The sequence below is a fragment of the Athalia rosae genome, chromosome 1 (genome assembly GCF_917208135.1).
Source record: "Athalia rosae chromosome 1, iyAthRosa1.1, whole genome shotgun sequence".
In the NCBI taxonomy this organism is placed as follows: domain Eukaryota; kingdom Metazoa; phylum Arthropoda; class Insecta; order Hymenoptera; family Athaliidae; genus Athalia; species Athalia rosae.
The window spans coordinates 2,285,006-2,300,233 of NC_064026.1; the positions used below are offsets into that span (position 1 = coordinate 2,285,006).

At 43.1% G+C, this 15,228-nt stretch overlaps 3 protein-coding genes across 7 annotated transcripts in view; 1 reads left to right on the plus strand and 2 right to left on the minus strand.

Annotated features, from left to right (window-relative positions):
* Positions 1 to 651: 651 nt before the first annotated feature.
* Positions 652 to 2,970, minus strand: LOC105693464. 2 transcript variants are annotated; one of them, XM_012413410.3, is made up of 6 exons: positions 2,781 to 2,970; positions 2,328 to 2,462; positions 2,175 to 2,253; positions 1,988 to 2,092; positions 1,719 to 1,899; positions 652 to 1,652 (listed from the first exon to the last, which is right to left on the minus strand). In XM_012413410.3, exons 1-6 carry the CDS (start codon positions 2,842 to 2,844, stop codon positions 1,506 to 1,508), a joined length of 711 nt encoding a protein of 236 aa, XP_012268833.2. In that variant the 5' UTR covers positions 2,845 to 2,970; the 3' UTR covers positions 652 to 1,505. The 2 variants fall into 2 exon arrangements, with proteins under 2 accessions (XP_012268833.2, XP_012268832.2); XM_012413409.3 differs by having other exon boundaries at positions 1,719 to 1,905.
* Positions 2,971 to 3,435: 465 nt separating this feature from the next.
* The window catches only part of LOC105693325 (14 kDa phosphohistidine phosphatase-like), a 47,627-nt gene continuing 35,834 nt past the window's right edge, over positions 3,436 to 15,228 (plus strand). The window contains exons 1-3 of one of the 2 annotated variants that reach the window (XM_020856588.2): positions 3,436 to 3,648; positions 3,799 to 4,257; positions 4,481 to 4,632. In XM_020856588.2, the coding sequence (XP_020712247.2) occupies positions 4,494 to 4,632 (139 nt within the window). In that variant the 5' untranslated portion in view covers positions 3,436 to 3,648; positions 3,799 to 4,257; positions 4,481 to 4,493. Of the gene's footprint in view, positions 3,649 to 3,798; positions 4,258 to 4,282; positions 4,411 to 4,480; positions 4,633 to 15,228 lie in introns of those variants that run through there. The other variant, XM_048649070.1, reaches the window with a different exon arrangement.
* Positions 4,800 to 15,228, minus strand: part of LOC105693324 (arrestin homolog) — a 35,126-nt gene continuing 24,697 nt past the window's right edge. For all 3 annotated transcript variants that reach the window (XM_048649026.1, XM_020856585.2, XM_048649025.1), the window contains exons 6-10: positions 14,976 to 15,123; positions 14,551 to 14,754; positions 14,304 to 14,467; positions 7,517 to 7,798; positions 4,800 to 7,313 (exon numbers count right to left, since the gene is read on the minus strand). In XM_048649026.1, coding sequence (XP_048504983.1) covers positions 6,960 to 7,313; positions 7,517 to 7,798; positions 14,304 to 14,467; positions 14,551 to 14,754; positions 14,976 to 15,123 — 1,152 coding nt within the window. In that variant the 3' untranslated portion in view covers positions 4,800 to 6,959. The remainder of the gene's footprint in view (positions 7,314 to 7,516; positions 7,799 to 14,303; positions 14,468 to 14,550; positions 14,755 to 14,975; positions 15,124 to 15,228) is intronic.

The window sequence follows — 15,228 nt, forward strand, 5'->3', positions numbered from 1 at the left end:
ACCGTACACCCCATCGCCTCTCCCGTATTACTCCCAACCGACCGAAAACTCCCCTGTCACAACCTCATTTACCAATTCCAATTTCCAAGTAGCCAGTTATGAAGTTATTGGCTTAGCAGCGGACATTGTCCACTTGGTCCTGGAGCTAGCCCAGAGATGGTCCAATTTTTAACTAATTTTGAACAACAGAACGGAAAAGAAAACATGAAAACCAAACAAGCGAATAAAATGGAAAAAAAAAAAAAAAAAAACTAAACTAAACTGAAAAATGAGAACTTGTAGAAAACAGAAAATCACAGCTCTTTGAATACTGATCGTGAATGCAACAACGACATTTGTAATGGCCCTATCGGTTTTTTTCTTTTCTTATATTTTTTTTCATCGTTAAAAAAAAGTTTAAATTCACCTCACCATGTGTTATTATCAAGCTTTAGGACTATTTGGCAATTTCCCTTCGGAAAACCTGTAAATATTAAGAGTTTTTCTATTTTTATTTTCATTACTTTTCGTTCATTCTTTCGTAGAGACCTAGTTATATTAGGAATAGTGAGTGGATAAAAAATAAATAAATAAATCAAGTTCGACATGGTTTATAGCAAATGAGAATTGGAAAGGGAAAAGAAAATGGTAAAGAAATAAATACAAAAGAAATGGCAAACAATTTTCAGCAAGAATATATGAGTGTATGACTGGATAATTTGATAAAATAAGTACAAGTAAGACAAGTGTTACCTCATCATCAAAATCAGCATAAACGGGTCACTAACTACTGCTACACAATCGCCTACCGCTATATTTCCATTATATGCTGCATTTAAAATTGAAAATTTTCGTTACGAGAGGCCGTAGTCTAGCAGCAGTTTTTCGTGCGCATTGCTGACCATCAATCCCAGCTCATACAAACGTTCATTTTTCAATTTATTTTAAGTCATTGCACCACATCAAATAAACTACATTTTCATTATATAATTTTGAGAGCTTTGAATAATTTCCGCTACCCAATTGTTGTTGTTATTACTATAATTTGTCTCCCCATTATGATTTTTATGATTATTCCCATCATTATTCCCAATATTTTTATCATTATTATCGGTTTTTATTGCGAAGAACGCGTAACATCGCTGGTGACATTGCTGATTTTTTATTTATGAGCCTACATTAGCGTTTATCGGCAATCTCCAACAATCGCATATATATCCAACAGCCTCACAACTTTTATACAATATGAAATTCCGCTTTTCAATTATGGACATTGAGAATTTACGTTACAAGTAATATTTCTTACGTACTAATTCCAATCATTCTCAGTTAACTTCATATTAAGAATACCTACGCATAATTTCTAGTTTTCCGATTATCAAAGTAGATATCTTAAATATATCTGGCGTCAACGGAGAAACGGGACAAGGCGAATACCTTGCCGCGTAACACTTATTGTCATAAATTCATTACTGTACCGTAAAAACAGTCTATTGCTCGATTCCATGTAAACCATTTGCTAATTGTTACATGTGATGAACCGGGGTTACCGACAGGGTTGTGACGGTCGCATCCAATTGCGTTGGAACATCCGAATTGAGGGTTGAAATTTGCGTGCGTTCCGCTTGTCCCGGTCGTCTAGTGTATTTGGGAGGAGCTTCTGTAGTAGCCATCTGTAATAGCGAACAGCGTGAGCGTGAGTTTCGTTGTTCTATTTATTCGAATAGTTTTTCCCTCACCCTGTTGGACCGCGGGTCCGTGTCGTACTCCGGTGGTGCGTCCGATAAGTCACCGTATCGCGGCGGCCTATCTTGAAGTCTGTCGATTATGTATTGCTGGATCGAAGACACGCTGATTCTGCTCACTGAATTCCTTATCAGAGGATCCGCGCTATTTTGTGAGCGCCAAAACCGCAATCCACTTGAACTTCCAATTTCAAAGTCATTGTATGCAGAATTTGTTGTTGTGCAAAAAAAAAACAAATAAGGAAAGACAAGGAAATTCTCACCTGCTGCAGATTCTTAAAAATAACGCAATCGTTACGACTATAGCGACCAACAATGCGGTTGAAAATCCGACTTGTGCGAACGATACCAATCGCCATTCGTTGTTCCTGAAATAATCCGAGGATTAAAATTAAACTGCGAGGATCTATATTCGATCGATCGTATCGGAAGGTGAAAAATAATTATTACCAACACGTTGTGGAACACTTGTCGCAATAGCAACATGTAAATCCCGGCGAGTCACAACAAATTCTACAACGTTCGTTTCCTGTTAATTTGATGGGATTAGATACTTTTTTTTCAATGACTTCGATCGGGGATATTATCTGGTGAAAAACTCACCCTCGCAATTGTGGCAACTACACGTCGATCCATAGGCAATGCTGTATTGGGAACAATTTGCAAGCTCATAATGTGACAAGTTCTGATCGAATCTCGATTCCGCCAACTCTATCCGCGGTGCGTAATAAAACAAATCTACGATACAATGAATTTTAGTTAGTTTTTAATTAAATATCGATCGATGTGCGACCCTGACAACGTAATGTCCTCGAAATATCATGTCAGTTTCGTACTAACGGCCTATCGGGTTTCGAGGATTCAATTATAATTGTATCCGATCGATGAATTATCTTTTTTTTTTGAATATCGTTCTATTTATGTACAGCTAATCGGGTGTAACTCGGTTGGAATAGAGATGGTTCGTGAAAAAAAAAATATTGCGAAAACTATAAGCTGACGCAAGAAGTACTAAATTCGATTTCTTGCGACACACCAATTTCAGTTTAAACTTACCTGCTACAATTTGGTGATTCACAATAATGCACAGTATAAAAACCGATTGAATTCTGAGCCACATGATTTTATAAATAAAGTCAGAGTCTGTCTATCTAAGGAGGTACACCAACTTCCATTGTTCTATCTAAGATTGAGCGTCACTATCCTAATACTGATATAAACCACTGGTTCGCCAATGTCCGTACGACGTTAACATTTACCTGATAAGTAAATGGCAATACCTATCCCACCCATCAATCTTACAACCAATCTCTGGATCCACGATAAGTTCAATGTTATCAGTGATAATGCATATACCTATATCATATGGTTTTTATTCGGACTGGTGAAATTTCTTGTTTACCCATGGGCTCATTTAGCCTTAGGAAATCCAAGGACGTTGATTAGTGGATCACTGGGGAATTTTTTTCTACCCATTCGTCGCGTATTTCGCAAAATTGAAAATGGCGCAAGTTGCCGTGATATATATTCACAGGCTACGTGCGGCACGCACTTGTCTGAAATACAAGTTGTTTGCGATTGATTAAACTTTTTTTTCAGTTAATAAAATTATAGACGTAACCGGCTGAACTGTTTTGCTGTCCCACGGTAGAGATATGTTGCTTATAACTCCGGAGATAAGCTTCTGATAAGAGTTAAAATCCTATTACGATTTAAATTTCATTCCTGACCAAAGTCGATTGGCACTTTATGTCCGCGTGAAGCGATGAAATTCACCGTCTGTAGATGATTCGTACAGAATTTTCAAGGAGCCATAAATAGCCTTTTGAATACATATCTGTGGATTAAATAAATTGGTGAGGTGACAGGGAAGTTATGTGAATGGAAAAGATTCCCGCGTGGATTGCGGCCGCCCTGTTTAATGGTAGGTCACCCGAAATGCAATATATCAACGCGGGTTGCAAGCGATGAGCAATGCCATCCACGTACCACCTACCCCTATCTTTCTGCTTTTTTATTCATGTAAGCCACCCTTTCTTCAGTCAACGTTTATTTCAACATTTTTGTGTTACAGACGAGAGAAATGGGTATTGTTCGTCGGCGTGAAGACAGCGGGATCAGAATTTCGAATATGCATCGATCATTTTGATCCAAAATTAATTTGGGATACATTGTGGATGTATCTATGAATAGAGATAGGCGTAACTGTCAATAGTCCAGAACGATTATATATTTGTTATACTGATGTTTTGCTCAGAAGATTAAAATACATATCGCTCTAGATTTCATACGTGTTGAAGCAATTTTTTCGATCCAATTCTTTTTCGAATTCGAGTTCCAATTGACCGCTCACTCGCAGAGTGGGGGCTCAGTGGTTCGTCCACCGACCACCAGGTGCGCTGCAAAACTGGCTACGAGAAATTAACAAAACATATGAAACCCAACGAGATAAGGATGAGATCTCCCACCATCCTGTTTGCGGCGAACGCTGGCGAACGATAGACTACTGTCAGACACTGTCAAGGCAAGATTGGTAAGAAAGCCGGTCATCTCTTTACTAAGTTTTGTTAGGTTGAGGTTACTTCAGAGAATAATGTAATAATGAAAAGGACAAATACTTCGTCCACAATAGTTCGTGGGTGCCAGTTAAATTTGCGAAACGCAGAAATGGCACCCTGAGCGTAAGGTTAGGTCGACTAGACACCCGGTTATACATTTTCACCCGAAATTTTGACATGCCTTGTTATTTCCCACAGATTCTGCAAGAACATGGAAAAAATACTAGAAGCGATACCCGATGTGGACATTGACGACAATGGAACATTCAAGTACATTTTGATCGACGTGTATGGCAAGGACGATTCTATTCAAAAAGTCATTCTCAGGGGATACCTCAGAGATTATCATAGTGAGTTACATGTTTTTTATTTCTAAAATGATGATGGCTGGCAGCTGATCTATGGTCAGAAATTTTTGCATCCTTGTTCCTCTGTAAGTTCTGCGATGATAGCCTGCTGAATGAGAGAAAAGCTGTAGCACCATCAGGGTGGGTAAATCAACAAAATTTCATCTACATACATTTGATGGTTATCTTTATTCAAGTCATTACATACATGTGTTCATTGATTTTTCGGTGGTCTGATATTTATTATCTCCATAGAAAAAACCATTCGATATTATTTTGTTATGCAATTGAATCACCATAAAATTGCAGCGAGTGGATATACAATACGGTCAAGATTTTATTTATACACAAACATACTTGTTGCTAGGAAATTCATACAATAATTATACACACGTACGATTACAGCAAGTATATAGGATTTTGGGTAGCGGTGAAAAAAGAAGTATAATCATAAAATAATGGACAAATTCATTTGATGGTATGTCATAATAATATTGAACTTGGGTATTAATTTTGTGAAGCTGGCTTGACAAGGTTATCGCCAGATTTTTTCGCACCAATTCAACCTGTTGATTTATAGTATAAACATAGACACTGTTATAGTCTATGCGCTATACATGTGTATATATTATACTGACCATTATGTACAACTTTTTATTTTACATGTAAGTATAATCGACAATTTTTTCCCTACGCCATTGTGTAACATACAAATGGGTGTATCATTCTTAGGCAATATCAAATCGTATTCAACGAAAATACGATTCACACACAATTATATGTATATTTCTGACTCGCCAGAGTTAGTGGGACACTCAAACGCACAGTGTTCGCAGGTATATTATAATAGTAGCAAGGAAAATACATTATTCTGGTACAGGCGATGTAGAAAAGTGATAATTATGACGCGTGTCATGTATCTTTCTCGGTATGTTTATACCTACAGGAGGTCTCTATGAATAGTCAACCTTTGACCTTTTCTGTGAGAACGTAAAGTTTTTTTTTTTTGGTTAAAATCTGGTCCTTTTCATGGTCGAACAATTTCGTGATTCCATTTATTCGTCAGTGCTTTGTCAGGATATTACTATTACGGTATCAGACTGAAACCCCACAGTTCCATTATTCTGGGTTTTGATCCGAAGCAAGTATCTGCTGTCTTTTATTTCTACTGCGGAAGCTAGTATTGTCTGATTGCTTCCAAGTTTATACACAAAGTACCAAGCGCAGTGCATACACATAGCTGAACAGAATGAATCAACTGGACAAAAAAACATGACTTAGCTAATTCAAATTACATGGTAATATTCTGATTTCGATATGCACAAATTTTTCACTAGAGTATAATAAATATAATTTCAGAAATTGTTCGAAACTTTGATCGTCGATGATTTTCTTTTATGTACATTTAGCGATGTATTTGTAATTTAAAGCTCATAGGACTGGAACGAGGGCCATTCCGATATTGACTCCGGGTTTCAGATTGAATTATTCGTTTTCTTGGAATCAATCAATTATATTAACCCGCTAATTCGACGCAGTGAACCCGACGATCTTATGCCCTTTCCCCATTTCTTTTTCCCGCTCAGTTAATCGATCACATCGAAATCGATAGGTTCGTGCGTTGCTTATTTTAATCAGCACCGTGCCTATTATGTACGTACGTCTTTAGATATATGAAGTTGTAGGTTTACTTTCAATTTAACTGCAGGATAACGAATGACGACGTCTACCTGCGATATTATATTCATCCCTATGAATGCTTGAGATTTCAGCCCTCAGTCTAAATACGCGCAGGTACTTAGTTACGTGTAAATATTCGCGGATGTGCGTGGATAGTATAAAAGTATCTGTACTATAGCACGCATACTCCGTATCACTACGTAATTCTATCATTGACTCCATCAAGGCAGTTTTATTTTCACTTTTCCTCTTACTCTTCTTTTTCGCCCCCCCTATACTTATACAGGTACAATATAAAAATCTATTGCGTCGCTCGATTGAATTCCAGCGAGAGTTTGGAGGGTGAACAAAGTCAATTACACGGTAAAAATGTCGAATATCATCCGACGATAAAATCCGCGAAGATTTCGACGTTGATAAGGTGACTGTTTCCGATGAGTCACAGTTCCATCTACACCCTCCTACGTTCTGTTAGCTCAACGCGGTCTCACGCGACTCGACTACGAGGCTCGTCTGAAACAGCACCAAGCTCTGTGGATGCTGAATCCTTCTTTGTAGCTCTTGTTCGTGGAATTTTTGAGGTTTTTCGTAAAATTATTCTTGGTCGATTGACGGGGCATATCTTCTTGATTGCGCACCCCAACCTCGTCTCAGGTCCCCCTGTCTTCCTCGCATCGTTCTATGAGGTCGACGTCTCCCATGTTTTCTTTACTCTTCGGACTCCCCGTTGTTCTGAGCAACTGACCCTTGTTCGACGCCCGTTCCAGTTTCGGATTATCGTTGAGACTCGACTGCAGATAATCGTTCGAACTCTGCCGACTCGAGTCTTTACCCTCCGACTGTTGGTTGATGATCTCTCGATTTTTTTCCAACGGCTTAGCCACCGTCGGTTCTCTCATGGGCGATGGAAGCCCTATTAGGTCCGGATCCGTATTGTTGTGCATTAAACTGAACGGAAGTTTCAAAGAAACTTCACCCCCCATCGCGGACACCAAAAGTTTTACCTGCAAACATCGTAAAAAAAACTTGGGTTTCGACGATATTGCATTTTTTTTTTTTGAGTCGCCGGACCCCGTCGTCGCATTCGATTTTCCACCAAGATAAACAGAGAGAGAGAGAGAAATAAAATGTCGGAACGAAGATTACAAGAAAAGTTCTTCGCTTCCGAATCGTAAACGGTACCTACGTATATTCGCGATCTACTAACCTTGACGTAATAAGACACGTAAATGGCGAACACGTTTCTGTCTTCCGGGCTATTTCCGGTACTCACTACCGTCGAGGCCAGCGTTGCCCCCGCTTTCGTGTAGCTGTCCTCTAAGGCGATCCAGTTTTTCGTCGAACCTTTTATCGGTCTCAACGCGTAGCTCTTAGACAATGATCCGCCGGGACCTACGGGACATCCGTCTTGGGAGGACACCAGTGCCACAACATTCTTGAATTTTCCATTGCTGAACATGCACACGTCAACGTGCTGCACCACGAATACCTGTGAAAAAACCAATTGGTCCCCCAATGGATTTTCTGCGGAATTTGATGCTCCTTCGAATTTCGAAAAAACGAACAGACCTCACGTGACCGTGGCGAATTTCAAATTCGGTAAAACCGTGATCACCATTTTCTTCGCTCCTCTGAACCCTATAGCTTTTTTATGAAAAGTTTTTTCATATTTCCATTAGACTTCGAAATATTAGCCTGAGGCAATTACAAAAAGTCGCCCTGTACAGACGTATACCTATAGGAGGTATACGTATAGGCGTGTACGCAACGTGCGTGAAGAATGCTCCGGAACCGAAATTGATTAAGAATAACTCAGAAAAGCGTAAGCGCGCGAGATAGGAGCGTATAAAAGCGAAATTGTAGAGTTTGCGGGACACGGGATGAGAAAAAGGAGGCGAGGTAAACATAAAAAGACTTTGGTAAAGAAGGTGGGTACCGGCGTTATTTATCTCTGGCAAAAAAAGCGATCCTATCCAATTTTGCTCTCGTCACTTGCAACGTTGCGGCAGAATTTGGTGTAAATTTTAGCTGGTTGTTGACGAGCGACAGTTTTGCGGGTAAATTCCCCATCAAGTTTCGGGGCGATCCCCATTTGCCGGGGTGATTGCCTCTTCGCGGTGTTGGGCTCTCGCAAAACCAGAAACTGGTCGTTCTCTTCCAGACATCTCGCCTAAGCTTTGCGAGTTAAAGCTGTTCCCTGACGGGTCTACAACTAATTGCACGACATACATTCAATTACTGAACGTTTCTTGGTGCAAGACCTGATCCCGGTAGAGCCTATTTCATCTCACCCAGCGGAAAGTTTCGTACTAACAGCCTATTGGAATAACCCTAGTTATCCGAGTTTCGAAAGAATTGTACGTCTAACAAAATCGACTTGAGTAGATCGAGTCATCGCCAATTTTTAGTTCCAAAATGTGAAAAATCGAGGATATCTCGGTGGGAAAAATTCGTAGCTCAATTTGGCCAACGGATTCGTGTTTCTGAGGTCAAAATGCGTTAGAAAAGTGTCTTGCAGTCGATTTTTAAAATACTTCATTTTTGGCCCAAAAATCGAAAAATCCAAAGGGGTACCCCTTGGAATTTTGTCGATTTTGGGGTCAAAAATTGATATTTTTTTCCCTTGGTTTTCCTATGCTATTTCAATGTATTTTGATCTCAGAAATCCAAATCCGCAGGCTAAATTGGTCTATCTACAAAATTCATCGAGTTATCACCACTTTTTCGCTTTTTGGAGCAGGAAGATTGAAATATCTCGATGAAAAAAATTCGTGGATTGAAAAACAAAAAAAAAAAAAAACTCAAGACGCGTGTGAAGTATAATGATGTGATGATGAAATAAATACCACGGGACAAAAATCTAAAGCCCGGATGAAAATAAATGGTATTCAGCTATAACGTCTTAACCAACATTTCGATAAACTTAGCACTTCGAGCATGGATGAAAGTATTTCGATCAGTTAGAAACAGTGCACTCCTCGTCGTTGGAACATGTGCGGATATTCCATCGAATATCGAAAGCTGCGGGGTTACGATCAACCGGATAAAATATGAGCCAATCCGAGGGCGGGGCACCGAGTACACGTACGTACGTACGGAAGGTAAAAAACTAAAGCTATCGAACGTCGACGGACCTCTGGTAATATAATACGATATGTATAAGATGTTACCTACCTACTACCCAGTTTCTCGGGGTGGTTTGTGCGAACCGCGAGCGCGGCACGACTGAAAAATTGATCGAAGCAATTTTTTATTTTTGTTTTCTTTTTTTCAACACCCATGTAGGGGACGGTACGAAACCACATCGTCGATCACTCGGTCACATCGGATTACCGGACCGTAGATGAAAAACTAATACAATCATCGCGCTATCACGTCATCGTCGGAGCGCACAAAAAGACCGGGACACCGGTTTTCGCAAACCATCGGGTCACAGCGGATTCGCCGATCGTTTTTTTTATAATCTACGAAAGCGAATAATCTACGAGAGCTAATATTAAGTTAACGTACAACGTATACTGTGTACCTCCGCATAGTCGCTCGTACGTCGTTAAATGGTCTCGTTAAAATTCTTCTCTCTACGGGGTATTAAGGGATTCCGTAAGCCGTAAAGCCAGGCCAGCCAGCCTTCTCGTATTCGTATACGTATACGATCATGACCCGAGTCGGCTTTAAAGATCAGACCCGCGCATCGCGTATTCTCGTATAAATTTTTCTCTATCCTCTCTAACCGGGAGTGCATTACACGTTCGTCCGCGTATCCGTTCCATCGCACGCGGTCAATTTCATCTAAGGGCGTACAGAGTTTGATGAGGAATTGATTTCCGCGCGGTATTATTCGAGCGTAATTTAAGGCTCCGCGAAGTATCGCGTAACGAAGGAGGATATTCAATTCGCCGGAAGTGATTAAAGCAAGTCCGTTGAACTTGATAATCGGGTAGGAGCAATTACGGCGATCTCGATTGTTCGCGCGGGTAACTCTGGATGTAACTATACTATCTCGTTGTACATTATAATGACGCCGCGACTTGCGCAAACTTTGCTCGCGGTACCACCCGAAAGCCACCGCGCCCTTATTATCGCCGAGCGACCTTTGGTCCTTTTTTTTAATACCAACGCAAATGTGCCCACCGGCCTACGGGGGTGCGCGCGTAATACCCGTACCGCGTAGTCGGGACTAGGCGTGGAAAGCGAAAGCATGGCGGGAGGAACGAACGGCCTCCCTCTTCGGAGGCACTCTAATAAAGTTTCCGCGCACCCGCAACGATCCCTCATTCGCTTTATTTTGTGTACCCTGCCATACGCGCACCCGTCCTACCGGCGCGGCTATGTGTGCGTTCGCGCTATCCTCTACCTTTCCCTCAATTATTTGAAAACCCTATTTTTCGGGTCGCGCCTTCGACGCTTCACCCGTTGCCCCCCCCCCCCCCCCCCCCGCCCCTGAATTAAATAAGGGTTCTTCGTTATTCTCGTCCTCTCCGTAAGGTCCGGCGGTGCAGGCTCGCGTTTCTTTCGCCTGAAGAAATTCAACTTCGATATATACGGCCGAGAGGAAACAAGGAGAATTATTTCTCCGAGCGGTACGTCCGAGTACGAGCGGACTCTAGCGCTATACTCGCGTATAAATTTTTGAAACGACGAACCTCCGCGTCGATTCGCGGGGGCGGAAAATTCTCTTCGGGCAAACACAACGAGCCCGAAACCTGCTTCGTAATGCACTCGAGGGATCCTTAGGAGACTGCTCTTCGTATACCCGCGCGTCCGCCTCTACCCTTTTCGAGATTTGGGTTGCTCGTATATCTCGTTTAGCGACACCCCCGACCCCAACCCCAACCCCAACTCCTCAGCGTACCGCGCTCCTCGCTACTGTCGAATTTCCGACTGCGGGGGGAGTAGCGAAAAGACAAGACGCTGCGCAGCGGACGCGGGTATCATAGTCCTTGATTTACGCTCCTTTAAAATACACCCTCGTGTACTGTGGATCCAGTTCCTGCGTAACGCGAGATGATTCACGCGAGCACCACCTACACGGTCTCCGAAGTCTTATAAGGAACGGGGTGGATATACGCTACCAACGGGGATACCGAGTTCCACCTGACGCGCAGCTAATTTTTACCGCGCCAATGTTTTGTTTTTTTTTTGTTTTGCCGCATCCACTACTCCGAAATGAAGATTAAAATTGGTTGTTGCCTTGGTAAATTATTAACAATTCGGCGACAGCTGGTATTATTCCTCAATTTTGTAACTGTATGGACGCTTGTGCTCCGCGTTATTATCCCCCTTGATGACGCTCCGTTTTATTTATTTTTTTATTTTTTTTCATTTTTTTTCTCTTCTCGGCTTTTAACGGCGTGCCACCCCTCGAAACGCGTGAGTAAATTTGACTCCGTCGGGCGTAAAATTTCTCGAGCAACGGGAACGAGTTCTGCGAGCTTTTGATGCGTCGAATGAGGAATATTTAGCATCTATTCACACATCAGGGAAATTAAATATTATCGATCATCGCCGGACCGAGCTTTATCTTACCGGAAGCTTAGCGATGTGCACCGAATCGATATCGAAATATCGACAAATCAAGGACGACAAGAATTAGGGAGGAAAAGGAGGCGACTGAGTCTGATGTACCGGCGTCTGCTTCGATCGATCCAAATTTGATAAAAATTCAGTCTCACGTTAGAACTTTGTGATTTGAGCGGTTTAATTTATTCCTGTCGCAAAATTTGTGCGCAGTATACGACGTGACTTTATATCGAGAATCGCGGGATGCGAAATAAATACGTTATTAAATTCGGTTCTCTCTGAGCCGGTCGCGTCGCGGCGTACCCACCCCTCCATATATTTCCGTAGCGTCTCTTCATTTATTCATCCGTCCGATGGGGTCTCGTGCGCTTCCGTCTTAGCGAAGTGACGTCACGTTTCGACGTTTCAACCCCTTAGCCAAGCTACTCCGGTGTATTCGATACTGGGTCACCGACGCCGTGTCAAGGTCGTTAGATTCTACCTATATACCTTCATCATTTTCAGCGTGCCACACGTTCGTCACACCTCGCTTATCCGGTACACGAATTTCTTCCGGTCTTGAAGCAAACTCCGAACTTTTTCACGTGGTCGTTTAACGGCCCCTCCGAAACCCGATCCGACGCTCGAGTCACCGGCGTCCATCAACGTTGGTTTTATAACAGACCGCGAGACGGATCGTACCTCCGATAAGGTCACTTTATTTGTCTGACCTGACCGAGAATCACGGCCCACGAGGTTTCGATTACCGGAGGCACGCTCGCAATTTAGGGCACGCAAAACGCGAGTCGTGATATCGATCGCTGTAACGGCGGTTTCGCTTACACATCTTATTGTGTTTTCTTTGATTTGTATTTTTGGGGGTCGAGCGACGTAGCGGCTCCTCATTCTCCTCGACTGCAGTTGCGCGTGACTCTCCGTGGCCCTCGGATACAAAGTTATAAAACAGTGTCCAAACTTGTTCTCAAGTTAATTAGTCAGCTAATGAACTTTCGTCAAATCTCAATTTCATTCAAAGGGTGTATCTTTCCCTCCTAATGGCTCACCTCTTCCTCGGAATACGCTGCGGTAACTCGTAAATATTATTACGAAACAAATGTTTGCGTATAAAATTAGCACGGCGGAGTTCTGTGATTTTACCTCGACCCTCCCTCTCGCTCGGTGTAGCTCCACCGTCTTTTGGAGCCCACCCGGTAAATACATATTTCCCCGTATCGCAACGATCTCGTTCGCAACAACGAATTCATTCATCCTACACTTCTCCCGTATTTCGTACCTTCGTCTATTGTTCCTCGAATTCCTTCATCTCCGCCACACTATTCAATGCTCAAGATTATTCTCGGAGGTATTTTACCGACCTTGCTCGCCGGAATATATAAATTTAACCAAATCCCCCGATCACCTCGAGGTACATTTTTCATCCCAAAGTATTTTCGATTTTTGGGGGATGATGTCACCGCTCACAAACAACACGAATGATAATTTCACCTGTTACATGACGTCTCAGTTTTCAGCCCACCTCCCTCTCTTCCTCCCTCGCCCTATCTAATCTACGGCCAATTTATTCAAAGTTTCCCAGCTAGAAAATGTGTGTCGCTAGAGCGTTTACGCAAATAAGGGCACATTGTACCGTTTACACCATCCCTTCGCGTGTATCAACAGTCCTCTTTACACACGCGGGTTCAACGAGTCTCTGCGATCACTGACGTTAAGAGCTCGAAAACGAGGAGCGTTACACCCGTTGTACGGACCCGCTACATTATGAAATCGTACCCGATTTTTGCTCTTGGTAAAATAAACTTCGGGGCAGTGGCCGTTAGAACCCTTTCGTCATTATTTCTTACGGCACTTGGAACTTCGCCCTTCTCGAAGAAAGAAATAGTCTAGACACCGGCTCTGAAATCCGTGAAACGCTCGGCCGAGCGGAGCGGTCAATTTTTGCCGCCAAACGTGCCTCGAGGCGCGAAATAGATCCGAGCGCATAGATTAGTAGGTGAGACGAGGCGTTTTACCGCGCTTTTTCGAACATTAAAATTCTCCACACTCGACGGGAGACGGGAACTCGATTCTCCTGTAAAGCGGTGGGTCCACGAGCCTCCTTCGAACTGACGGACCGTTACTTTTTTGATGGGGTCGTATATCACGAAACTCGTGGATAGTCAACCCCTCCCTCCCCCTCAAAATTTTCGTGCTATGTTGTAAATTAGGCGCGACCCTCGGGGCCCTTAAATAAAATGCCTATTTCCTCGAGCGACTCTCCTCAACGCGACTTCTCGTCGGAGATACGATCCAGATGCGCGGACTCGTGCCGCGGTTGATCCGTTGCGCAAACTTTGCCGAGGTGAGATTAGCCCCGTAGATCGCAAACAAGATGACGTGGTACGCGTAGAGGTGACGACCCGTATGAATTTCGTAACGAATACTACGAAGCGTACGTTAAACTCGGTGGTCTTAGGCGCGCTTTTTTTCCCCCTTACCTTGATCCTCCTGACGGATTTGCTGCTGTTGTTGTTGACGTTCACGTGAACCACCACGGGGTCACCGTGGGAGTATATGGCCCGGTCAAGTCTGGCTTCCAATCCGACCCTCCCGTCGCTCAGTAAAAATGGTTTTTCCACGGCCGCGTGGGGCGGGGTCGGCTCTGGAAAAATCCTCCGTTGAAGAAAAAACAACGTCGAGAAAAGCAACGGTCCGATCCCGCGGAAGTTTTCCATCTGTACCTACCCTGATCCTCGTCGGCTACGTCACTCGCCGACTCGTTGGCTTTCGTCCTCTGCGACTTGAGCGACGCACTCAGATCAACACCGGCCGTTGTGGGAATGCTGTGCGGCGTGGTGGCGGGAAGAGGCGGAGGGCAGCTCCTCTGAACAACCCTTATCCCCATCCGAACCATGGTTCTTCGATGCAATTTTTCGTCCGCCTTTTCCGCTGAATTTTTTGCGAAAAACGTTTTATTTAAAAGTTACGCTCAAAAAATTCGAAATAACGACTGTGGCAAATGGCGAAAACTCGGCGGCGTTCCCACGCCGCTACAACTCTATCCGGGTTCGAACGATCGTACTCCCGATTCGCGGGACGAGTCGCGCTTCGCGTAGTATACCTCCGGGAACTTCTTTTCACCGTAAAATAATCGTTAAATGGAAACTTACCGACGTACGCTCTGACGTCATAGCTCGTTCCGATCGGCGCACCGTTGTATTCCTTCGCGGGTACCAGCTGCACCGAAGGTGGTGCCAGGGGTGTAACTTCCATGGTGAAGGCATGCGCGTTCGCTCCGAGTCTCTTTATCAGAGTCTCCTGAAACACGAATGAAACGATGTCGTTGACCTTTGGGGAAACATCGAAAGTCTCGATTTTTCGACAGTTTACTTCTAAAAAAAAAAAGAAAATTCTCCTTTTACC